Source organism: Hemicordylus capensis, chromosome 6 (genome assembly GCF_027244095.1).
Source record: "Hemicordylus capensis ecotype Gifberg chromosome 6, rHemCap1.1.pri, whole genome shotgun sequence".
NCBI lineage: Eukaryota > Metazoa > Chordata > Lepidosauria > Squamata > Cordylidae > Hemicordylus > Hemicordylus capensis.
In genome coordinates this window covers 88,418,818-88,445,746 of record NC_069662.1, presented here as the reverse complement: position 1 = coordinate 88,445,746, position 26,929 = coordinate 88,418,818, and the positions used below count along the sequence as shown (strand labels likewise).

At 40.6% G+C, this 26,929-nt stretch overlaps 1 protein-coding gene across 3 annotated transcripts in view; it reads left to right on the top strand.

Annotated features, from left to right (window-relative positions):
• Window positions 1–26,929, top strand: part of POU6F2 (POU class 6 homeobox 2) — a 559,658-nt gene that overhangs the window by 51,430 nt on the left and 481,299 nt on the right. Inside the window, exon 1 of one of the 3 annotated variants that reach the window (XM_053259879.1) lies at window positions 10,403–10,507. The exons of the other annotated variants lie outside the window; for them this stretch is intronic. Coding sequence (XP_053115854.1) covers window positions 10,403–10,507 — 105 coding nt within the window. Of the gene's footprint in view, window positions 1–10,402; window positions 10,508–26,929 lie in introns of those variants that run through there. 3 annotated transcript variants of the gene reach the window in all.

Below are 26,929 nucleotides of genomic sequence, written 5' to 3'. Positions count from 1 at the left end.
TCCACTGTTACTGTAAAGTAAGTTTTGAACTCTTTTGGCTGAGGTTTGCCATTGCCATGTCATCTCTGTTTTTTCTTTCTATACTACTTTTTCAGCTGGGCATGAAAGACCACTATAGGCATGTCAAGAGAGCTTTCTTCATTCAAAACCAATCAAGGCAAATGGGCAGAAACTGAAAGCCACAAGCAATTTGTAGCTTTTCACTGCCACATTAATACCACTAATTGTAATTGACAGAGTAATTAAAACCTAAAGATATCCCAACAAAGCCGCTTGCATAAGTGTGATTGCCCTGTGAAAATGGCAGATCACACTGTTCTGTGTAATAGGATTAAATTGGTTCTCTGCATTTTGTCTCACTAAAGCAGCTGTCCTGATTATCTGCATCTTCTTAATTTTGCTTTGATAGCATCCAGATAAATTAAGAATATTTTTCCTTATTGTATTTAACTGTTTCCGAAAAAGAGAATCTGGTTAAGAGGTCTCAGTTCCAGTGCAGTACAATTGGTACTTCTGGTATCAAATTGAATTGAATGACATTTAGATGACAACCAATGCCAGGCAAATGGGATTTGTACCATAGAGATGATGGGATAATGGGACTTCCACTATCTGCATTACCATCCTGTCACCTAACTGGAATTCAATTCAGTAGTGAATGTTCACTCTAGGCTTTTCTTAGATTTATGATTCTGTGATGTCTTAGCTAGAACTACAAGTCTATAGACAAGTCTCTTGCCCAAATCTATTGCCCGTTCCCCTCAGGGCTGTTTCTCACATTTCATTTTGTACTTGGGTACAGTTATAAGAATTTTAGCATATCTTAACCATCAAGCACTTGAAGGTTTGCTACATTGGTCGGCCTTCTTTTATTTTTAGATTAAGTTGAACATAAAGGGCATAACATTCCATGTCAATGCACATATAAACTATAAAACCAATTGTCCAGCGCTATTGTGTGTGTGTGTTTAAAATTTAAACATAGTTATCTCATTATATAGAGAATGAAAATCTCACTGCTTATGTTCTGCATTCTGCCAAAGAAAACCAAAGGGCTCTGTGGTCGCCAAGAGTCGAAATTGACTTGTTGGCACACTTTACCTTTACCTTATATCTTAATTGCCTTTATAGCTATCCTATGCATTGTTACAGTCCTAAAACATAGGAATTCACTATCCGTATTCTTATTTCTTGAATGGTATGGCTACTGTGAACTGTCTCCCATGGTTTCAAAGGGAAATATTAGTATCTCCCTAAATTATTGCACTTTTATAGTGTCTCTGGATGTACCATGTTAAGAGATTTCTGTATGTTGTCCATTTATAAACTCAGATGATACAGAGGTTAACAAACTGTCAACAGAGCATCTTTTTCACATATTGTTATAATTTTTAATGCACATGTTGTCCCCATTGGGACCATTAAGTAAATTTGGGGGCCTATAGAACTTATCCTTCCTTTGCTTTTTCAACTCAGTTCACCTCTATGGGAGTATAATCCACTGGACATTTCTCTTGTGATGCTTATTCAGGAAAAGCAAGTGGTGAGATTTGCTATTCCACATTCAAAATGTGTCCCACAGTGGTGAAAACTGGAAAAAAGACAGGTTAGGGCTAGAGAATAACCTTTCACTTATAGTCATCACTGGCCTTAAAGCTCCAGCAAGACGTTAAGAGAGTTCTGGCAAAGCATGTCGTCCACTTTCACATAGGTGCCCAGGCTCCCATGTCAATGTCAAAACTATGAAAGCTGTTTTGGATTCAACCAAAGGATGGATGAGGTAGCAACAGAGGAAAAGATCTGAAGACTTATTTTTTCTGGCCACTGAGTAGCTGCATTCATTCCCCAAGATATCCGTGACTAGGACAAAGGACTTCCAGAGCAGAGGGAATTACTTCCATGTATGCTTAAGTTTCAGCACATTTCAGTTCAGTTCATTCATCTCCAAAATTAAGCATTCTAACAGGCCACCTAATGGCGCAGTGGGGAAGTAACTTGCCTAGGGAGCAAGAGGTTGTTGGTTCAAATCCCCCCTGGTATGTTTCCCAGACTGTGGGAAACGTCTATACCGAGCAGCAGCGATCTAGGAAGATGCTGAAAAGCATCATCTCATACTGTGTGGGAGGAGGCAATGGTAAACCCCTCCTGCCAAAGAAAACCACATGGCTCTGTGGCAGTCAGGAGACGGCACAACTTTACTTTACCTGAAGGAAATAGCATGCAACCCATCAGAGCCATTTTTCATTGACTTTGTACTCTCTGGGAAATGGTGATTGACTGCAGCTTTCTCAGGACATTTACACTGGGTGTCACATGCAGCAAAAAGAAGGAAATAAATAAATAAAAATAACAAAAAAGGTGATTGTTACAGTTAAATTATGAAAATAACAGTTAATTTGCTGGATCAGATCAAGGTCCATGTAGTCCAGCATTCTGTTTTCATCAGCAGCCATGTAGATGCCAAAATAGGTCTTATGCAGCATTTTAAAAAAAGCAAAACTGCAGCCCCTAAAATATAGATAGTAATAGGGATTACCTTTAGTATCTACCTACAGGCAGCTAACCACAACAAATGTTTACATCTTAAACTGTATAGCAAGCCTCCACAAGCTGTGACCGAAAAAGCTGAATGCAGCCTGCTAACCATATATACTTGTCCATCAGGTGCTTAGACTGTTTCGCTGTTTCGGGAATGAAAGGGTATCACTACTGGAAATAAATAAATAAACTCCCATTTTTGCAGTCTTTGGCTAGGCAAGCAGCAAAAGAGAGAGAGGCGGGGGGCTTATTGAGGCCGTGGTGATGAGAGTACTACTATAATATTTATATACCGCTCGTCAACCAAAGTTCTCAAAGTAGTTTACATAGAAAAATAAATAATACATCACGAAGGTGGTCCCCTGTCTCCAAGGGGCTCACAGTCTAAAAAGAAACATAAGGCAGGTACCTGCAACAGTCACTGGAGGGATGCTGTGCTGGGGTTGGATAGCATACATGGATAGTGGGCTATGTTTGGCCTGTGTGGATCACTACGTGTAGGCCTGTTATAGAATAGAAGAATGCATAGCTACATAATATCAACTTTTACATGAAAAAGCAGACAAATAAAGGAATGAGTTCTTATTTCTCAATGTGTTACTGTCTTCTCAGTGTAGTACTGAGGTTGACAGGTCAGCAGTCTGTTGCAGGGGAAGGGAAATCAGAAACCTAACTGCTGTTTCCCCTTCTGGCTGCCCTGCCAGCTCTTGGACTTTGGAAAGCAATGCCACCCACCCACAGAGCCTTGTCTTGCTCCTTTGTAATGCCAGGTTGGTCCAAAATAAACTTGAATTCATCCATGATCTGATTCTAGATGAAGGGGCCAATCTGGTATGTATTACAGAGACTTGGTTGCGGAAGGCTGGTGGCCCATTCTGGTCCCGGCTTCTTTATAGTTTTAATATTTTTAATGATTTAAAGTTTATAGTTTAAACTAATAAACTAAACTAAAGTTTATAGTTAAAACTAATTTATAGTTTTAAATTATTGTAATGTTAATGATAGTAATATTCAAATGGTTTTAATTGTTTAATTGATGTAATGTTTAAATGATTTTAATTGTAAACCACCCAGAGATGCAAGTTTTGGGCGGTATAGAAATATGTTAAATAAAATAATAATAATAAAATAAAATAATAAATAAATACAGCATCTCTCTCCATATCCAGCTGTGTTATTTCAGATAACTTTGTGACTTATGAGAAAAGAACAGTGACTTGATTTATAAATAATTCCAGAGGCAGCCTCACACTAACCTGATATTTTGAGACATCTTGATAGGATGCCCTTCTTTACAGTTTTTGGGACATACCCTAGTGAAACCCACAGGAGCATCAAATTTTTGCTGAATACCATGGTTGCCTCTTCTCCATGGGTAAATCTCACATTGTCCCAATAGTGTGTAAATAATGGAATCATGTGGGATAGGCCGATGGCCCTATGGCAGCATTGTCCAGCAGTACTGTTTGAAGTGAACTCCCTACTCCACACACATTTGGTTTTGTTTGTGTTGATGATTACCATCATTGCTCAGGTATTTTATATTCATATCCATTGGGGCCTACGGATACCGGAAAGAAAATATGTGCAGCTGTAGATTAAGAAAATAAATGTAAGGCCATCTCTGGAATTATTTATAAATCAAGTAACCAGAGATGGTATGCTGTTAAAACATTTTGTTTTCTGTTATTGTATTGGCCATTCATAACAGAGCAAAGTAATCTATGCAACAAGGAAATTTAAGGAATTTCTTAAATCAGCTGAGTTACTTGGGTCCTTGAGTTACTTGGGTCCTTTAGTCTTTGCTCAGTTATTATTTTCAGCTGCTATTGTTTGTGTATCATTGCTGAATTTGTTCTTAATGTTTTATCATTTTAGATGATGATTGGAAGTTTATTTTGATTTTAAAAGTCGTATGCTGCCTCAAACATTGTAGAAAGGCATAATTAGATAGACTAAACAAATAGATTTCTCCATATCATGTTCATGCTGTGGATTGTATTACTGTGTTCACATAATAGTACTTGAACAAATATGCTGGATCAAAGTGAGGGGGGGAAAGTGCATGAGTAGAGTTATTATGCCCCCCCGCTCAGCAGAGCTACTGTGTGCACCTCTTACTACCTGCCAGAAATTCAGTAGGTAAAGCTTTTGGCTTTGTTCAAGGAAACATTTTACCTGTTGAATCTCTGTCTACTCTACAGTAACGGCTTGGAACCCTTCCCAGAAAAAAGGTACCATGAGACAGGAAGAACTTCAAAGGGAAAAAATGCACATTAAAGAAAAACCTACGAATGAATTAAAACAAGTGAAATAGTATCAAATGCTGCAAGTGAAGTAACTGGCTGCTCATTTACCGCATGAAGTGTAAAATCTTGGTCTCTGGGGTAAACTCCTCAGCTAGTTCTAAAACAACCGAACATCAGAAGGCAATTGGGTAGGGCATGGCACACAGAGATCTGCTTAAAGCTTTGTGCAAAGTATCCCCACCTTCAAAAATGTAAAGCTTGTGCCTTATGTATTTAACCTACTAGCACCAGTGAGAGAAAGGGCTGACATTCTGAGACGAGCACAGCTTGTTCTGACATCCTTGTGCTTCCATCTCTGCAGACAGAGGAAAAATAGTCCCCCTAGTGTACTATTGCTGTAAGAAGCAAGAGCAGATCTGTTTTACTTTTGATTCACCAAGGAATACACAGGCTAGTTCTGTAAGAAGTTATAAGTTAGCATTTTCAGTAGTGGCTCAAAGAGATTTCAGGGAAACTAGACAACTGCTGAATCAGTTTGTCTAAAGACCTGCAGCTTCCTTTCCAGAGGCTCTTAAGAGACCCTGAAATGGGGGGGGGGGGAATGTTACCTTAAAAAAAAAAAATTAAATATCCTTCTCAGTTTAATGACCTGTTCATTTATTTAGCTATAACCAGTTCTCAAAGTGAACAGGAAAATAAGATCAAGCACATTTTTTTTTAGAACAAAGTCCTGATAGCTGATATTTGTTATAATTTTTATTCCACCTATAGAGCACGCTACAAAACATATAAAACCATACATAAAAATATTGGTTGGCCAGCCAGATTAGATTACTCACGAACAGACCCACTGAAACCAATGAGACAGGTTTGTCATTAATGATGTGCACGATTATGTGCACGAGCCGGTTTGGCACCTCTTCTGGGAAATGTCGAACCTGCTTGGTTTCTGGCATTTGAGCCAAGTAGATAAGGTGGGGAGTGGTTCCCTTAAAGATCTGGCAAGGAGCTCCTTACCTGTTCCTCCCCGCCCTGCCACTTTCCGGGCACAGTGGCCGGTTCCCAACTGACCACTCAGGACTGTGGCACGGAGGCTGTTCCCTGCAGCCTCTGTGTGGTGTCGGCACACACATTGCTGGCAGCACAGCCCCATGTGGCCAGATGGGGACCAGGCACCATGCCCAGAAAAGTGGCGGGGTAGGGCGAAGAAGGTAAGGAGCTCCTTACCACTCCTTAAGGGAACCACTCCCCGCCCCGCCAGTCTATGCACGAGTCATTCATGCACATTTCTAGTCATTAGTACTTATCCCATTAATTTCAATGTTGACTATTCATGAATAACAGTCTGGCTGTCAGCCATGATCTAAACCTGGAAAACATCAATATTTTAAAAAGCACAAAATTAAGTTAAAATGAAACAGCTAAAACCTGCCCATTACCATATTAACTGTGGCAACAACTCTTCCCACATATCTGCCTTAGTAGGCTTTAACCCATGAGGTTTGCCACAATAAATTTCTCAGTTTTTAAGATGCCACAGGGCAGGCATTAGTAGGAATTTCCTAACTGTAAGGAATGTTTGACAACAAACAGTATAACAATCTGCCTTCTACAGTGGTGGGCTCTCTTTTATTGGAGGTTTCCAGACAGAAGCTGTAGGGCCATCTGTCAGGAGTGCTATAGCAGATTCCTGCACTAACAAGGAGAACTCCAGGTCCCTTCCAACTCTGTTCTTTGATTCCATGACACAGTCGCCAAATTTAGACATACAAGGAAGCTGGAGGTCCCTTCACCTCGTTTCCCAAGCCGCACATCTGAATAGGGATGTGCATGGAACTGGTTCGGAGGCCCTTTATGGGCCTCTGAACTGGTTCGAAGAACCGGTGGTTCTGCTGGTCCAATGCCGGGGGTGTGTGTTGCTCTTTAAGGGTGGGGGAGGGTGCACTTATCCCTCCCGCCGCTTTCCCCCAGGCAGTGCTCCGTTTATTCCTCAAAATCCATGGGGCGGTACCGTGCCTCCCTACTGCCCCTTCCCCCTTTGTTGGCCGGAAATGAGGAAGTAGAGTGTGCGCGTGCGCCCACTGTCATGCACGCGCCATTCACGTTGCATATCACATGCGTGCATGACATGTGACATGTGTGCCAGGTGTGCACGTACAACAGTGGGCGCACACGCACACTCTACTTCCTCATTTCCAGCCAACAATGGGGGAAGGGGCATCAGGGAGGCATGCTGCCGCCCCATGGATTTTGGGGAATAAATGGAGTGCCAGCAGGGGAAAAGCGGTGGGAGGGGTAAGTGCACCTTCCCCTGCCTTTAAAGAGCCACACACACACACTCTGGCATCGGTCCACAGAATTAAGGGTGAGAAAGGACCCAGGGTTTCCCTTCCCAAACTCTCCTCTGAACCTTTGGTCAGAGTGGAGTTTCACCACTCTTATCTTTTGTTCTAGAGAACCAGCATTATATCTGAACACTGGTGCTGCAGTTTTGGCTCCATGGAACTGGAGTTGAGGGAGGAGGCTCCTCCCTCACTCCAGGCCGAATGGCTGTGCGAGCTGTCCTTCTGTCAAGAAGGAAGCACTGACACTTGGGGAGAGCGCTGGTGGGGGGAAAGTGGCAGGGCAGGTAAGAGCACCCTCCCTGCCTCTTAAAGGGCACCACCACCCAGGAATGCACAAACCAGTTTGTGCACATCCCTACTGTGACCCTCCCCAACAATTCCAGGGGAGAATGGGCATTTGGGGATCTTTTCCAGTTGAATGACCAGAGCGTCCCCACATACAAAGCCTTTCCCTTCATCTCAGCTTTATGATCACTTATACAGAGCAGATGAAGTGGTTTAGGGGAAAATGGTGGAAGGACAGACTAGCAGATAGACTTACAAATGTGGAACAAAAATTACATGGAAAAGTGAGATGGATTCCACTTCCACCACAAGCCCATGTTGTAGATTGCTATTCAGAACCAATGTAGTATAGTGTTTAGAGTGTTGGACTAGGATTGCGAAGACTCAAGTTCCAGTCCCTTTTCAGCCATGAAACTTATGGGGTGACTTCACTTATCTCTCAGCCTAACTTACTTCACAGGGTTGTTGTGAGGATAAACATAACCATTAGGGGTGTGCACTGAACCGGCTGGTCTGGTTTGGTTTGAGTCCGGACCAGACCTGGACTGGGCCAGTTTGGCCTGACAGCCCCTCGAACCCCTTCGGGTCGGGGGGGGGCTTTGCGGGGAAAAAAAATTTAAAGTATTTTTTAAAAAAAACTTTGTTGGAGGCGTCAGCGGTGGGGGTGGTGGTTTGTGGAGGTCCCCCTCCCCCTGCTGGCCTCCCTTTATGCCACCACCAGCAATTTGGCTGGCTCTTCTGACCATTCAGGCCTTCTCTCTCTGGTGCGGTGGCCATTTTGGAGGCCACCGCACCTGCGTAATTGGCCTCTATGTGACCCAGGCCATGCAGAGGCCAATTGCGCAGGCACAACAGCCTCTAGAATGGCCATCGCACTGGCCGAACGGCCAGTGGCAGCATAAAGGACATCCCTAATAACCATGTCCTCTGAACTCTGTGGAAGAAGAGCTGGATATAAAAGTATAAATACATAAAATTAAATTAAATGTCTCATACTCAGAGTAGAACCATTTTTGTTAGTTATAAAGACAATACATCTTTTCCTTGTGAGCAGTCTCAACCTTAGCTTACGCACCAGCTAACACAATATGTTTTTTGACCATAAAAAGAGTCCTACTTGTGCCCATGAATAAACGTTAATATGGACAAATGTGAAGTATGATCATATCGACATGAATATAGTCAACAACCATTCTCATGACTCAGCAGCAATTTTTCCAGCCCCTGTAATCACAGGAGTTGCTGCTGCTGAATATAGGCCTATTTAGACAATACTCACCCTGTGCATCGCGAGATTGGAAGCAGACTTTTGGGATCACTCCACTTCTTCCCCTGACCCTTTCAATGTGTGTGTCTCCCAGTTCAGGCATCTTGTTCCATGTACAGTGAAGTAGGCAAAGAAGGCACAAGAAGAGGGTAGGGGGCCTCCCAATCTCACCACATGTTGAGGTTTCAAGGGCTGAGTATAATAAGAACAGGTCAAATTACCCATTCCCACATTATGTTTGCTCACTTAAGTGCATTTCAAGGGACAAATAGCAGGGCATTCCAAGGAAGTGGCAGTAAAAAGACTTTGTGAACTTCTTACAGTAATAGGTTTCAAAAAATAGTTTGCCATGTGGTATGGGGTGGTTTCTCTTTAAGAAAACACAAGTCCAAAGCCCTAATGAATGCTTCAGGCACCTGTTACTTCATTCACATATATTTTACATCTTCCTCTATAGCATTTACGCTCTAACAAATGGATCCCCCCTTCTCTGAAAAGTCCAGATCATGAGCCATTTCCCTCCAGTGACTTTTACTTATTTTTCTATTTGACCATGTGGATATTGAAAAAACCCGCTTGTCAGTTAGCTACCCTGTCCTGCGCCGATGCATTAACTGGTATACAGTTCATTTTCTGAACAGCTGTATTGCCAGATTATTGTATTCATCCTCATGTGCTTAAAATGCTACTAGGTTACATTAATGTCACCCGTCAGCAACTAGAGGCAATAATTTATCAGCAATCAATACTCTGAAATGCTGTTCATTGTGACACTTAGGTTTTGGAGACAGATGTGTGAACTATTTTGACAAGACTACTAGTCTTAGATATTTGTGGAAATCTTAACTTGGAAAGGGACAAAATAGGAAACAAACTGCTTCCTTTAAGGAGTAGTGGTGGGGGAAAATGGTAATATTTGCCATCATAAGTTACAACAGTATATGTCAGTTCAGTGGAGCAGCGAATGAACCAAAACTCCACAAACCTTCAAAATGGAAAGCATGCTGCAAGCAGGATTTACATAGTTTGAATATTTTATATTTGGAGTGCTCATCTCAGTTCAGACAGGAAATGTTTGTCACTGGAAGGTGTAATGGAATGCACATGTTAAACTTTTAGTTACCCATAACAGTTTCAAAGCTTCCCACCCCCTGCACATTCTTAACTTCTGTAATTTGCTTTTTAAATAGGTTTATAATTACATGCACATAGCTATGAGAGTGCAGTGGATCTTTTAGTAAACAAAGAAACTTCACAGGAGAGAATGAGGAAATCAAAGTAGCGTGATGCAAACAATAGGGAAAAGATGCCTAATGAGGGCTGGGTGGGGGGAGACTCAGAAGGAAGCAAAGGATTACCTCTCAGACCGGAACACGAGGAAATAAAATCATAGGTCTTTATTGGGAAAGTTTCGGCTTTTTAAAAATCAAGCCACAAACTTGTTAGGATTCTTCAATCTTGAGGCTGCCGGTTGCAGCAAGAGTTCTGTCTTGGATGAATAGCTGTTTGTCTCACTTTATTTATTTGGTATCGGGTATTTGTCAATGTCATTTCATATCTGCAGAAAATTCATAGGTTATATGGAAGTATATGTATGTGTGCGAGAGAGTGCTGAAGGTCACATGACTGTTTCATCCTATTTGGTGGAGCAGCTTGACTTTTTTCTCTCCCCCCACCTGCTTTTGGTGATGGTTGGGAGTGCAGAAGTTGATTGACAGATGCATGCCAGAATCCCCCATTCTCTTTTTCAAAGACTACATATGATGGATTGCGATCTTTCAGCTCAGCAGGACACGGGGACCATGCAAGCTGTAATTGGTCAGGTATGGAGTCAGCCATTTCTCAACTCCCCTTTTATCCCCCCCTCCCCACAAGAGTCTAACCATATGATTCACATAATTCATATTTACAGTACCATCTTTCTGTCTAGCTTCAGCTACTAGCAAGTGTGGAGCAGAAAGTGGAAAGAGAGAAAAAAGGCAACAAAAGGCCACATTAATCTGGCCAGGAGAATCACTGGTTTTAAAAAGCATGCCATCCTGCTTTTGTTTTTGTTTTAAATCCAGTTGAGAATGGTTAGGTTGAGCTAAACCTCTGTACTAATTTATCTGTATGTTTTGGGCTCAAATAAATGCGAGTAGAACACATGAAGTGTAAAAAAAGTGTGTCTAATGTTTACATGGGGAGTAATGGTTTCTGTTTTATGTATTCTTTGTGGATTGACTGTATTCTTCTGCTATGTAGCATGTGGATTTTGCTTTCTTTTCCTTTCCTCCTAACCCAGATAATGTGTGACTGAGCTTAGTAAATGTAGGAGTCCTGGCTGCTGCTGCTGCTGTTGCTGCTGCTGCTGCAGAGGGGCAGCTTGCAAATTAAACACACTGCCACAATCTGAAAGGTCCAGGTGGTCTGCTTGTGTTTCCTAATGCAATCCAGCACAACAGCTCTAATAAACAGCTCTGTTTAGTTCTCCCTTTGCTGTATCCAGGGAGGTGAAAGTGGTCTGGGGCTGCTGTGATGAAATGCCAGAAGGACATCTCTCAGAGGCCTCACAAGCTGCTTTTTAGAGCTTTTCCGTTTTGCCGTCTTTGTCTTCCAAATGGGTCAGTGTGAGTCCTTCTCTTGATGTTTCATTTGGTTTTGGTTTTGTTCTGAGAAGTCTGCGTAGTCTCTGTGTCTCAGTGTTTTATACATGGTATTGCGTTTGGTGTTTCCTTACCAGATGATAAAAAAGAATCATTGTCTTTTCGTTTGGCTCCAAATTATAACCTGAAGTGATGAGAGAAACCTGCTGCAGAGGGGATAGGACTGTTTGCAATTGGAGTAGCAAAAGGAAGAGGGACTGGGGCATCCTTTACATTTGCCAACAACATTTTAAGCACTCACCACCTTCTCATTAACTACTAATTTGTATGTCAGAGGAAGATAAAAAGAAATTTGCGAATTCTTAAAAGTTCGTATTTCATATGTTTCAGTGGCTCTAGGATGTATTCAACTGATGCTGCCGTATTTGTGTTTCTTAAATAAGAATAAACAGGTAGAAGAAAATAGGCATTTTAAGGATTATTTTTAAAAATAAAAACTTAAGTTATAGTGAAACACAGAAGTCTCACAGAGCCCATGGTTTATTAATATCAGAGCCTTCAGTCCTACATTTGAGATGGAAAATGTCAGTAACATGTTTATCATAAGCTGGCATTGCTGTAAATCTTTTACAAAATCGGAGTGATATATATTTGTATCAAAAGCATTCTCAAACATGTTGATGACCAGTGTTGGTTGGCAGGTGTCTAGTTATAAAATATTAAGGCAATCTGAAAATGTACATGAAAATATTAAGATGTTAATGTCTTTTGTGAAAACCTGTTCAGTATAAGACTGCATACATACTAGAAGTATTACTATAACTATATAATTGTTTACATATTTACATATGTACATTTTATTAAAAAGTGTGAAGTGAATGGTTTGACACTGGTGAGATTTGTGAGATTCTCTTTAGTACAACTTTTTCCTTAGCACACAACGAAGTTTAAAGTAGCTATTTTATCTGCTGGGTTGTTTTTTTGGGGGAGTTTTTTTAATGAAAGCAACCTTGACAGGGGAATTTGGATGAGAGAACATTTGATACAGAAACATCATTGCTTTAATTAATAAAAGGTTGGCAAAATGACTCTGAAAAATAGCTAGGTTATTCAAACTGAACACTTAAAAGAAAATGATATAGGACTTTTAGGCAGGTGCAGAGCGTGCCTGAAGTGTAAAACTATTATTCATCTTATTGCTTGTCATTGCAAGTAAATATGCAGGTGAGATACCTGTTTCATCTATTTGTGTATACAGTTCAATTGACACGTATATGTGAACATAGTATGTGTTCTGTCCCAATGTGTACATGCCTATATAGGTGCAGAAGAATCTTTGTAGCACTTTAGTTGCTTCAGTCTTTCTTAAAAAGAAATAACTGTATGCTAACAAAAGATAAACAGTAAATACAGTTAACATTTGCTATCTAATTTTAATACCCAGCTTTTGTTTCCCCCTATGTGTTGGGTGAAAAATATCGCTTGTATTTAAAGACATAAGACATTTTAAAAAAACAAAAACAGCTGCCCTATTTTAGTCAGATTGATGAAAATAAGAATGTTACATTTCCCAGGAATTATAATTGCTTAGCTGATGTTGGGAGTGAATTTAATATTGAACAGCATTGTCCACATTATGGGTGACTTCTCTCAAAATTAAACAGACACACTTTTAACTACTCCAAATCAGTAAAATCTTTGCAGTTTTTATTCACCCATTTTTATCAAGTGCCTCTTTCACAGATAGAACATGTGGCAGGAAAAAAAGTTTTCTAAACATTTGCACTATGTAACTAAAAAAAGTCAGTTATTAAAGTTGATCATGCATTTTCAATATTTCTGGACACGTTGCTACTTTCTTAACATCCATTTGAATAACTGCTAAATTATAAAGTGTGAACGGGCACAATGAGATCTGCCAAAAGTGTGTGTAAAAATGACTGTACAAATAGAGCTCAGAAACACTAAACAGTTACTTGCAACTCAAATGCAAATCTGAATATGATCCTGGAATACTACAAGTGGAAGGGCTGATTTTAAAAGGATTGTAAACTAAGCCAGCTTACAAATTTCATTAAAAGTGTTTCCTGATCATTTCATCTGGATATGTAGCTGTTCCCAAGCACCATTTTCCAAACTGGGTCCACTGGTCAGTGGCAGGGGGTTAGTAGAAACAGCTACAATGCAAACAAACTACAGTGCCTAGCAGTAGAGCAAACTGGATGAGAGGTGCAAAATTGCTTGTTTAACTTCCCTCTGGATTCCACCCCCACCACCCAGCAAGCAATTAAGCAGCCAAGTACTCTGAAGAACAGCCTCCTTGCCCAGCATGTCAAGATTTAGAAGCTCATTGCTCATTGTGATTTTGATTCATAACCAGGGTGTTTGGAATGAAACGCTGATTCTTGACAGATGCAGCAACCTCGCAAACATTCCCTACCACAGCACCTGTTATCGTTTCTTCATCTTTTTCAGCCTTTTACATAGATTAAATGGAGCGTTCTCCTGGTCCGTACTCCATCTTACTTTTCCGAAGTGTGACATCTAATTCTTTTAATTATTATGTTCTCTTCCCTGTTTGCTCAGTTACAATCTTGGCTGTAACTTCTTCCCCCTCCCCCTCTGTCTTCCCCCAAGACCTGAGTTTGTGAGTGACAGGTTAGTTCATCAGTATTACAGCCCTCCTGTTTTTGTCTCATCTCATGCAGACAGGTCACTGTGTCCAATCACCCTTCTGGCTCTGTTGTCCCCAGGGAAACCAAAGCCAGCCTGCCATCTTGATCCTCAGGCCTCAGGGCCCAAGTCTAGCTGTACATTTCTACGTTTGGTGGGTTTTGCAAACATAATAGAACAGAAGAGATTAAATGAGCTAGTAAAAGGAAAATATGGCATAAATTTGGCAAAAAAAGGTACCCCGTATATAAGCAACAGCTTGTAAATTGTGTCTTTGTATACATAGTTATTTATGTGCTGCCTGCAGAAAGGTGGCATCGAAATATTTTAATGAAACACATAATACCAGATATATTTTAATAGCATTCCTGTTGGTTTTTATAAGAGTTTTTTTTAAAATCATTTAAAATGCATGCTCTTTCACAATCGTTCTGAGTTCTAACCAGTAGACTAATATATATGAGTGATAAATTGCTTAGAAATAAGTGGGTGTCCTTTGCCTTTTAGCGTTTTATATTATTAACCAAATTTGTAGCAGAGTATTGCTATAATTTGCGGTTGGTATTGCTATATGTAGCTTTGTATTGCTATATAATAGGTGTTTTGATAATAAGATTGTGACTTTCTCTGACTTAATAGTAACTTTGAACAAAGGATCTACATTAGAAGAATCTTGTAATGCATAACTGCATTTCATTTGTGTGTGTGTGTGTGTACACAAACACACACACACATGCCTTATTTCAGGTTTTCCATGCCATTTAGTGTGGTACAACATCACAGGCACTGATATGGAATAAGGCTACAAGGTCAAGGCCCTGAGTGAGAGAGCCTGTACCGTTAAGTCTGGCCTAGAAGGGAGAATTCCCAAAGCTGTGGCTTTTAGCATTTAAGCACTGAAGTGATGGGAGAAGCAGTACCTGGTGGACCTTTCTGTATAACTCTTAAAGTTACACAAAACAAAACCTCTTTCACAGGCTGGACCTAGCAGCTCTTATATGGAGAAATATTTTGTTCATGGAGTTAGCATTCTTATTTGAATCTGACTTAATCAGTGGGTGGCCCTTCCATGAAGCAGAATGAAGAGGGCCACTTCAAGCAGCAGATTTGGGACATTTGTCACACTTGCTTGATTACTCACTTGCAAATGAATTGCTTAATATCCTTGCTTGGTATCCTTACAAGTATATACAGAGAAAGAATTAATTGGAAGCCCTGAATTTCACATGTGTACCCCTCAGCAAATGTGGAGAGAATATTTCAACTCTGGAGAATATGAAGGAAATGGGAATGAGTCAAAAGAAGGAGGAAAATGCGGATGTGCTGTTATTAGTAAAAAGGCAGCATCATTTGGTGCTCTACGTTAGGCAGCAAAGTTTCTTGGGCTGTCACTGAATTTAATGCAGTGATGAAAGCAAGGGCAGCTCCAGAGGAGTGCCAGGGGTGGCAAGCACCCCCTCCAGAAAAGTGGCTTGCCCCCCTGCCCCCATTTCTGCTTCAGAAATCTAATGTGTGGGGCTCAGCTTGCCCACTTTGCCCCTTTTGTGCCCTCCTCAATTCTGTGTGTGTGTGTGTGTGTGTGTGTGTGTGTGTGTGTGTGTGTGTGCAATCATTGAGTGAAGTGGGGTTCCCTGGGGATCTGAACTGGTACCTGTGCTTTTTAATTTATTCATAAATGATCTAGAACTTGGGGTAAGCAGTGAGGTGGCCAAATGTGCAGATGACACCAAACTATTTAGGGTAGTGAAATCCAAAAGAGATTGAGAGGAGCTCTAAACAGATCTCTCTAAACTGGGAGAGTGGGCAACAAGGTGGCAAATGCACTTCAATGGTAGCAAGTGTTAAGCTGCCGCAGAGCCAGGTTGAGATATCTTAGACATCCTGACATCTATCTGAATTTACATTTTTTTTAAAAAAAATCTTAAAATATTTTATGGCTGCAGAGTAAACAACTCTGGGGCTGGGGATGATGGCTGGGGGATGATGGGGATGGGGGTGATGGGAGTTGTAGTCCATCAACATCTGGGGGCCTGAGGTTAAGAAACCCTGAGCTAGGACATACAGCCTTGTTTGTTCCTTCTTTTGATGTACAGGTGGACATGTTCGCAGGGGTTCTGTTCCGGGCTGCAGCCACAGATATGGAAACTGCGACTATTGAGTAAATTATCCTATGGGATCGCAGGGCTTAAGTTCCAGGTTGGCCGAAAATCAGCCAAATTTCATAGAGGGAGCTGCTTACCTTGCTCTGCTGCTCCCCCTGAGTCATGCTGTGCCCCCAAATCAGCCCAAATTGGTATGGTGTCCCCCCTATTTTTTATAAAGACAGGAGTCATTTTTTGGTTAGGTCGAAGAAAATGGCGGCCAGAAATGACCTTCTGGCCACCTCCTACCTGCGGATATGTGAGGTCGGCATGGTTTCCCCCCTTTTTTCATGTATGCCGAGGTCAGGTGTCTTTTTCCCGACTGCAGATCCGCGATATGGAATCTGCGGATAATGAGGTCTACCTGTATTGTTATGACACATATATACAATTAACCCCATTCATGTAGATAAAAATTTCTTCACATTGGATGAACTGGGAAAAACTTGATTACTGTATCTTCAAAACATCTGATTCACAAAAACATCTTGAAAAGCATTCGTTTTAGGCAAAAGCTTACAGCTAAAATGTGCATCAGCTCTGCACAAATGACTTGATCCACTTGTAGTGGTCAGGATGGGGATCAGTGGGGGCGAGCCCATTCCTGCTTCCATCCATTGATTTCAAGTAAATGGCACAGGGATTACAGTAGAGTAGAAAATGAGGGCGAAATGAATTGCTTATTTAAAATATTCATTAGCACAAACATATTTACCCTATCTTAGTCACAGGCAGAAAAATGGTCATGGCTATGTGTCTTCTTTAGTAGGGATTTTTATTTTTATCAGTTGATGTTCAGCCCACATTTAAAAAGGATATATTTTTAAAGTCTTGTTACAGCTACAGTCCACTACTATAAGATAAGAAGCTCAACAATGTCTCTTCCATGTCCTGTACATAGGAATAGTAGCCCAGGCTGGTATTTAGCTTATCAGGAGAGAATCTAGGAACCACAGAAAAGGCACTTGAATGTAAATGTGTTGCCTGGAGATAAACATCTGCACCACTGAAAGACTGCAGCATGGCCAACAATTTAAAGGTCATATAGCAAGCATTATATTTCCCCCCTTCTAACCCATGTTAAAATGATAAATATTTGAAAGCTGTGTTTAAAAACAAAACAACAGTTTGACCTACTAATTGGCTTCAATTACCACCAGTTATGTTGAACATAAAATTAAAAGCCAAGGCAGAATAAACATAAACAATAATTCCTAAGACCAATTAGTGAGAAGTGCGTTTGCAGAGGGCTACTGTCAGTTGTTGTAATGAGAGGAAAACTATTTACATAGGAAAGCAAATTAGATTTTTAAAAAATCCTCCTGTAAATGAAAAAGGCCCAGAGTGAAATACATTCCTTAGCTGGAATCTAGGACAAGGACCAAAGAATTACATAGATTAAATTAACCAGATAAAAGAAATATTCTACAGCAAATATTTATATTACAAAATATTACTGCAACATTCCTGCATCTTTTTAGAGGGAGTACAATGCTGGAAAATATAACAAGTTGTTCTGTTAAGGACTAATCTGCCTACTTCCTTTCACTATCCCTACAACTGGACTAAGTTTGGTCCCAAATTGGTTAGGCAGTTCACAACTTGGCACACTGAGCCTCAAATGTTCACACATCTCCCATCTTGAATTGGGGTGAATGATATCATCACAAATTACGCCATTGAGGTGTCCTTATGTGTCCCTACACCTGTGGCAAACTTGGTTAAAATCAGTTAGGCGGTTCACAAGTTTGCCCTCAAATGTTTATGTATCCACCATCTTGAATTGGGGTGGATGACATCATCACAAACTATGCTGTTGAGGTGTCCTTTTGTGTCCCTACAACTGCACCCAATTTGGTTACACAAGGCTACACAAGAGCCTTTCACTGGATGTGTTGGTTTTTTATGTGGGGGGTCATTTTATAAACTGCAACTGCCACTTACAATATGAAGTTTTATAGAGTCTACTCTTATCACCTCCAGTTCCCACCATCTCATTTTGCTGCATTATCTTCTCATGGCCATTGAGGAGGTCCATTCAGTTTGAATGTTTGAAGGTCTTTGAAGGGTTTGAAGGTCCATTCAGTCAGCATGTGCAGGCACTAGCCCAAAGTAAGCTGCTTTCACGAAGCCTCATGCCATGCATTGCTTCTGAACTGGCACTGGGTTTCATGTGGTCAGCCCATAAGGCACCACACATTTAAGTACAGGCCCTATGTCCTTAACATAGGATGGGATAATAGTGCATACTGTGTGCCCAATTTTTCCCCTTCTAGTTTCTCTTTGTCACTGCAGATTTTGGAAGTTGGCCAAATAGTGGCCACTAAAAATTGGATAGCCAGGACTTAGGTACGGGACCACTTTAGCATGTGCCCAAATGCATCCCATTTTCACTTGCCTCACTTTTCACAGTTTTGTGATTGTTTCAGATGAGATGTGCTGGCTGTCAAAAGATTGTAGAACCACAAACCATTACATGATGCTGGGAGTTTAGCCTCCACCTCAATAGTGGGGTGAAGCTGACCCAGAGAAGGAAAAAAGGTAATAAACCTTTGAAATCTAAGCTCCATGCTGCTTGTATTCCTCAACCTTAAGTACCTCAGTTGCCTGGTGGTGTTTCCCTTCCCATTCCTTCATAAAGGTAAAGGTAAAGTGTGCCGTCGAGTCAGTGTCGACTCCTGGCAACCACAGAGCCCTATGATTGTCTTTGGTAGAATACAGGAGGGGTTTACCATTGCCTCCTCCCGTGCAGTATGAGATAATGCCTTTCAGCATCTTCCTATATCACTGTTGCCCGATATAGGTGTTTCCCATAGTCTGGGAAACATACCAGCGGGATTTGAACTGGAAATCTCTGACTTGCTAGTCAAGTCATTTTCCCGCTGCACCATTAGGTGGCTCCCATCCCTTCATAGGTTTCTGTAAATTGCACTGTATGCTCTGATTGTTTGGGGGTCATTTTCCCTCCAGCTGCACTGAATGGGAAACTAAAAGTAACATCCAGCTCCCCCCCCCATTTTTAAATATACAAAACTATTACTATTGACTCCATTCGTTTTGCCTCACCTCCAGTTGTGTACATAGCCATAGTGACTGGCATGATGAGGAGAATTAAATGGGGTTGTTCCCCATTAAAATTAAAAGGTAAGCATTGCCTAACAATTTCAGTGGAACTATTCTGGCTGGCATGATGAGGAAAATCACTCAATCTTTTTTAAGCACATAGAGTGGCATGCTAATGCAGGATTTGGATCTGTGGCAGTACATTCAGATGACCATCGTATTGCAGATATTTTCAATCTGGGTGCTCAAACACTTCACAACAGATGGAAAAGAAGTCCCAAAAGTGTTTATCTCCTGACTGAGCTCATTTCATTGTGAGTTAATAGTATGCATTTCAGTGACTGTAATGCAAATGTTTTCAGTCAGCACTGTAATGCCTTCTAGTTAGAGCTGAAAAGCACAAAGAAGTTAAGGTTGTTCCACATTATTTGTTAGGACTACAGGTAAATGACTTATAACTGCAGCCTTTTTTCAGATAGCTGACTGGGAATCTAGGTGGTAGGACTATTTCTTAAAAAATGACAGATTAGCTATTGATATTTGCCAGTGATTCTCTGTTCACTGGTACTGCTGCTCAGTAGGAGAGTTTTATCTAACTGTTGTATCAAAAGATCAAGGGAATGTTCTCAAGGGGAAGAAATGCTAAAAAAAAGCCAATATTAAAGATTTCTTTTCTTGACTCAGATGTATAAATTAAGAACTATTCTACATAATAAAAATGTAGTTACAAGAAGGAGAACTGTTCATTTATTAAAACTGTATTATGCTATCCATGCACTTAATATCATTTCTAAGTAGCATCCTCTGCCCACGATAATCTTATATTGAATGCACATTATTAATTTTGCTTCCAGCTTCAGTTCTGTCATTTTAATTGGATTTTTGTACATATCTTTTTTCTGTGCATATCTTTAAACATGGGTTTGTATTTAAGACTAATGGTAGTAATTATCTTATAGTCCTTTACTTACATATATAGGTCCCAACTCCATCCATAAGACCCACATATATATTTGCTGTAAAACTGCTCATGCTCCCTGGGTGCACAAGTGTTTGGTGTGTTTCCACAACTAAATCCCACAACATTTATCAACAGTAATACCATTTGCTGTGGTAGATGGATGCTTTATTAAGTACATAAACAAGTAACAACACTAAACATTTATGTAAAATAAATGCATCACATTTGTAGAATGTATTTCAAGTGTTCAAAGCACTTCATATGTAATCATAATAATCCTTACACTACCCATGTACTGTAGGCCAATATTAGTATTCCTGTGTGGCAAATGGAGGAATGAGGATGAGACAATAGTGCCTAAGGCCACTTAGTGAGCCCATGGCTGAACGGCAGTGAAACAGTCATGACTGAAACAAGTCACACTCTTAGCCATTACACTATACTAGCCAGTGGCAGATAGGAGCATGTGACAATATGGTATATGCCCGAAAGGCCACTTGTTGGCACTGATTCATATACAATGCAGCACACTACTCTTGGAAGAGTGGGGAGTGCATGCTGGCTCCATGTGAGTCCAAACTGTATCCTCTCTTCTCCCAAGCTTGGAGAACCTCTCTGACTCCTAAGAACTGACTCACCACTGTGGTGACACTGCTCCAATTATTCCCAATGGGAGCAGCATCACTACAGGGTTTGCACAATTCTTAGGAGCCATGGAGGCTTTCCAAGCTCAGAAGAAACGAGGACATAGTTTGGGCTCATATGGGGCCAATGCTTATGCCCTGCTCTTCCATGGGTGAGCCACTGTGTTGGGGCTGACATCTGCAGCACAGGCAGAGAAGAGGGCTAGCTCTCTCACTATGAACTAGTGGCAGAATGAACAGTGTCTCTGAACAGAGCTGATGAAGGAACTGTGGCACCAGTATTTACGCAGACATGATAAAGTGGAAAGTAGGGTCGTTCATAGCCAGGTTACTAGAATAAGACACCCTAAGGAAGTTGGATTCAATTTTCTCCTTTTGGTTGAGTTCTGTTTGTTCAACCAGAAGAACCTGTGTTACTGATTCCATTGTGTGTCCATTCATTAGGCCACAGTTTATTCATCACTTTCATTCAGAGAACCAGTGTGATGTTGTGAATGAGAAAGCCAGGCTTGAAGCCCTCCTCAGCCATGCAGCTCACTGATTGGCCTTGAACACATTTCTTTCTAGGCTGTTCACACATTATGTTCAACACTCATACAACAAGTGTAGCATACACAGGTACAGATCTGTACACAGGTACAGTCATTCATATGTTATGTTGAACACAAGTAGAGAAGTACATGTATCCAGGTTCACTATTAAAATGAGCAGTCATTCACATAAGCACATGTATGAGCGTACAGACAACTGTACACTTGTACAGCATAATGTCTGAATTAGGCTTCTGTGTTGTCTACTTTCACAGGCTGGTTGTAAGACCAGGCTAGTGCTCTAAGCTCAGTGGAGGAAGTAATAGAAAGCATGAAATGTGTTCAAAATAACTGGAAGTTCTTATTTAGTGACTGCAGCGTTAGCTGTCTGCTAGTGTGTGCCATACTACACTTCAGTTCACTATTGTGCATGAAATTATTAGAATTTGGGAATTAATATTTTTGAAAAATAATAATGAAAAATATAGTATTTTCTTGTAGAAATTGCACTGCTAGGTAGAAAGCGTGTGGGTTTTTTTTTAGATGGCATAGCAAAAATAATCTATGAAAGAAGATACTCCTGGACCTTGTAGAAGTGATTCTTTCGCTTTGCTTACCTCCACTCTGGTATCTCTTTGATTTCTTAACAGAACACAGTTCTGTGCTCCTTTGGTACATTTTGGGGGACATGTGTAGTTCAGTGATGTACTTCAGCCGTGTCTAAATAAAAAATACAATAAAGGCAACAGTGCTTTTGATATCTTCTGCTATGGAAGCAGAAGTTTTAAAAGAACCGAATTAAAAGCCACTAGGTTTTTGCAAGTGGTTTAAAACATATTAATGTTCTGTAATACGGTCATAGTAAAATGCAAGAATACACAAATATTGTTTTCTTCAGACATACTAAATAGCATGTGTTGCCAATTTCTGGACAATATTCTCATTGTCCACAGAATAATTTTTGCATTAGTAGAAGCAATTTTTAAAAATAAAATTATATTTTATTGACTAATCACACGCACAAAATTCTTCTGAATCAGTGACTGACATCCTGACTAATGGAGTGGCAGTGTTCTGTGCAAAGCACTTATGAGCTGCAGACAAATAGCGCTTCAGTGGTCCTGCAGGGAGGTGATTTTTGCCCTAGATATCTGGTCTAGGTACAGGATAGAAAATTCTCATGGAATTCTCTGCCACAAGATGTGGGGACAGCCAGCAACCTGGATGGTTTTAAGAGAGGTTTGTTTGGATAACTTCATGGAGGAGAGGTCTATCAACGGCTACTAGTTTGAGGACTATAGGCCACCTCCAGCCTCAGGGGCACAATGCCTCTGAATACTAATTGCAGGGGAGTAACAGCAAGAGAAAGGGCATGCCCTCAACTCCTGCCTGTAGGCTTCCAGCAGCATCTGTTGGGCCACTGCGTAAAACAAGATGTTGGACTAGATGGGCCATGGGCCTGATCCAGCAGGGCTTTTCTTATGTTCTTATGATATGCCTTACATATTATATTCAAAAAAAGAATCTAAGACTACATTCCCCCCCCCCCCGCTGTGTTTTGGAGAAAAAGGTTGAGAACTGTGAAAACTGTAAACAAGGATTCTAACAAGGATTCATAAAACATCTCAAAGTGATCACCCTTCCTGTTTGTTGCAGGGGTTCTCAACCTTGGATCCCCAGCTGTGTTAAACTACAACTCCCATAATCTCCACTGACAATGGCTGAAGGACGATGGTAGTTGTAGTCTAACAACAGCAGGGGGTCTAGGGTTTTCAAACCCCCTAGGTTTCAGGTGGGTCGTCTTTATGCACTTTATGGATTGCAATGTTGAATTCAGAATACAAAAACCTAATCTTGCAGTCAGATTTGACAAGATGCTAGCTGGATGGTAAGCGGAAGAGCTAGTCTGTGGGGAGTAATGACTATTGGCTGTAGGCAAAAGTAAGTGGTCTGGATGCCATTTTTATTTGCCTGATTAATGTTGAGGGAAGTTAGATGATTTCACTAACTCCCCTCAGCATCAACAATCCAGACATTTCGTTTTTATAAGTGAAAATTGATTTATCATTTTTCAGTTTGATTACATGAATTGTTAAAAAGAGGCCTAGAAAATATTTGTGTTTTAAAAACAACGTCTTCATTTCTGTATTTTACTTAGCTTCTTAGTACATGTCTGGAACAAATGAAATAAAAAAGAGAGGAGGTTCATGGACCCTAAGCACAATGCCATAGCTAAATTGGATGAGAAATCTTTTAAAAGCTCAGACAGCAAGAAAATGAAAAACCTTCCTGTCCCTCAGATGTTTCTTTTGCTTTTGAGATTGTCCTCTTTGACACTGTGAGAATCTGACTACTTAACCTTTTTTCTCCTCCCTCAAGAGCCTATGCATCATCACAACCTGTTTTCCAACAGACAAGAATCCCTCTGGAACAACTCAGCATTGCTCTATGTATCTTTCTTGGGTCCGGCTGCAGTTTTTCAGAATACTCTGAGCTACTCTTCTTAGGTCTTCAAGCAGGAACTGCTCCCTGTGACTCCCAGTCCTGGATAGCATATATATGTATATATATATGATACATTGAATTTTGTCTGTTGTTTTGAAATAGCTCCCAAATGTCAAGTAGTTAAATGGTTTTGCTGGAATGATAAGCCTTCCAGTATGCTTTTTGGACCACTGACAAACTTATGAATTTTCCTCAGTGTCCCAAATACTCTCTTTACTCCTGCTACATTCTCTAGCCAAATATTTTTGGGTGAAGTAATGCAATATGATCCAGACATTATAATCATAATTGCTGGTTTTCATTTATCATTTGAACCTGTGAAGTGTTGAGCCAAACTGGAAATGAGGATGGCCATTCAGTGTTGACATCCTGTCTAAATCACCCAATAGTACTACTCAGGACTACAATAAAGGACTACTACATTTCCATAGGACTTCCTCTATTAAATTTAGTCAGGATGTTAGCAGAGTGTTTAGACAGGGAACTATTCCAATCATGTACAGAGAAAGCAGGGGATGGGGGGGATGCAAATTTAACAGCAAAAGAGATGTGTGTGGGTGAAAGGATTTGAACTCTCCCTCCTCCTGTGACTTACATCTGGCTCTCTCCCAAAGCACATTTTCCTCAGATAAGGTTGCTTCCAGTATTAGCCCCATCTGAGAAAGTGTCTGAATTTGCCTCTTAGGGGGCATGGAGAAAACAAAGGTAAAACACAGAATGACTTAACTGGTTGTTTTTGAGCTCTCTGTAGCCATCGGCTGAACTGCTGTGATGTTACAGGAGGTCAGAGCTTTGTTTGAGAATGACCATGAAAAACTATCAGCACAGTGGGCTCAGAGAAAGAAGGGATGAAATACTGTTAAAGGAAGTTGTGCAGAGAGATGAAGATGGATGGCTGTGGGCAGAACTACATGTTACATGTAGTTCTGCAATTCTTTTATAGGTGTTTGACTGGAGGCACTGTTGGCTTGAAAGAGGACTTCTTTGAAACAGCCCCTCAGGGTGTTGTGTAATGGGGGTGTCTGAGAACAGAGTCTCTTTGGGGATTTGTTCAGCTCAGAGCTTTGGGGCTCAAAGGTGTTGCCGGTGGTGACTCAGGCAATCTTCCCTCAACGCTTTGTAGAGCTCTGAGCAGCTAATGGCTTTTGAGCTTGATTATTTTGCCCAATACTGGGGAAGGTAGTTGTCATGTCTGAGGATGCCTCTTCTGGGGAGTTATTACCCACACTCTAGTTATGATATGGTGTTACAGATCTTGTAGATGGTTAACTATGGCCCAAGTTCAACCCACTACATGTGTCTCATCTCTAACTGCATTCTGGGTGCAACTACATGTTACATGTAGTTCTGTGATTCTTTTCTGGGTCTTCTCCAGAAAGCTGCTGAGGCTATAGTTTCAAGTGGAAGACCAGCACAGAAGGGAAAGGGGCTTCTTTACCCTTTCTCCTCAGACTGTTTTCTGCCAAAAATTGGCCAAAACTGATTTTTTCACTCTGGAGAAAAGATAAAGATTTGAAAAAATATTAAGGGGACGGGGAATCTTAAGCCCCTGCCAGTGTTCTCTCTATTTCCGCCCCGCTCCCATCTGTGTGCAGAATGAGTTTTATTCTGGGTGACAGTATCAAGGCAGTGCGCGCACGTGCATTCAGAATGGGGCCTTCCTGATTCAACCTGAGCGGGATCTAAAATTAACTGAGTGGACATCAAAAAACACGTGAGCACATGCATTTGCGCATGCCTTAGAGGGAACACTGGCCCCTGCCCTTTGTTTCAAATTATAACCTAAGTAATTACATAGAAGTGTGAAAATAAAAACCCTCCAAAGCAACAATGGGAATACACACAGCATGTAGTGACTTCTGCTTCCTAGGGAGAAGGGGTCTTTATGTTTCCTGATGGCTAATATCATGAGGGTGGAAACCGAGCAGAGCTAGGTTTGGAAGAATGCATGTCTGTGACGTTGGCAAGATGTGGTGTGATGGACCATAATTAGAATAAAACTTTGCACAAATGCTAATAGGCTTCTACTCGTAGTTTTGGGCCAGTATGGACTGCATGTAGTGGAATTGTTTGGATGGACCATTCATGTGAATAAGGAACAGCATACTGGTGGTGGGGACATATGTACATACCACATGCTCATGCTTTTATTACGTGGGGCAGGCCAGTTGGGCAAAGTATCAGCCAAATCAGCCCTCTGTGTTTCTATGAGTCATGACTATCACATTAAGAGGGCATTTGAAGGCATTTAGACCGAGTTCCTCTAGATCTTTATGCTTCAAGAGTAGTTAATGTTCAGAACAAACCTTCTGCCTGTACTCAGAACAAACCTGCTACCTGTGCCCTGTAACCTGGAGTTTCTTGCCTGTAAGTGCACTGCTCAACTCAGCCACCTTTTCCCACTGCCCGAGGAATCCAGGAGGAAAAGGTCCTTCTGTTACTTTTCTTTTATGCATCTTTAGTTTTCCTCCTGTTTCTGGCCAAATTTTCTATACCTTTCATATATTTTAAAAATGTTAGTATATTATTTGGCTCTCATTGGAGGAATCACTAATGCTCAGACCCATTTTATTTATATCTTTGTAAATGCCTTTTGCAACTTTTTTTGGAAAAGCGGTATATAAATATTCGTCATACTCGTAGAGTCTGGTTTACTTTGAGAAGTAAAGACGCAAATGGAAAACGCATAAAATATCAGTTTTAATCAACATTCCTTTGATATCAATTTATAATTTGACCAATGGAACTGTTACTTTACAACTGTATCTAACATTTTGCATTGCACTTGTTTATTCAGGAAAAGTTTCAGATTACTACAGAGACATCCGGACTCTGAGTCATTGCTTTTTGCTAGTACTTAAAATAGATAATTACTGCTTTCAGCTCTTTTAAAATTTTATATTGCACATCACTTTTCAGTTCTGGGGAATAATTTTCTGAGGAGTTTACTTGTCTAACATTATTTCCAATTGCCATAATCTCTTTCTAATTTTGTACAAATTTTGTAGAAATGCATTATGAACTTGAGGAGTGGAGAAGAACCCTTTGCTTTGAAAATTGCTTTTCATAAATAAATAGTCAGTTGATCTATGGCAAAAAAAAAAAAAAAAGACATTTTGGAGGGGACAATGCAGACATAGTTA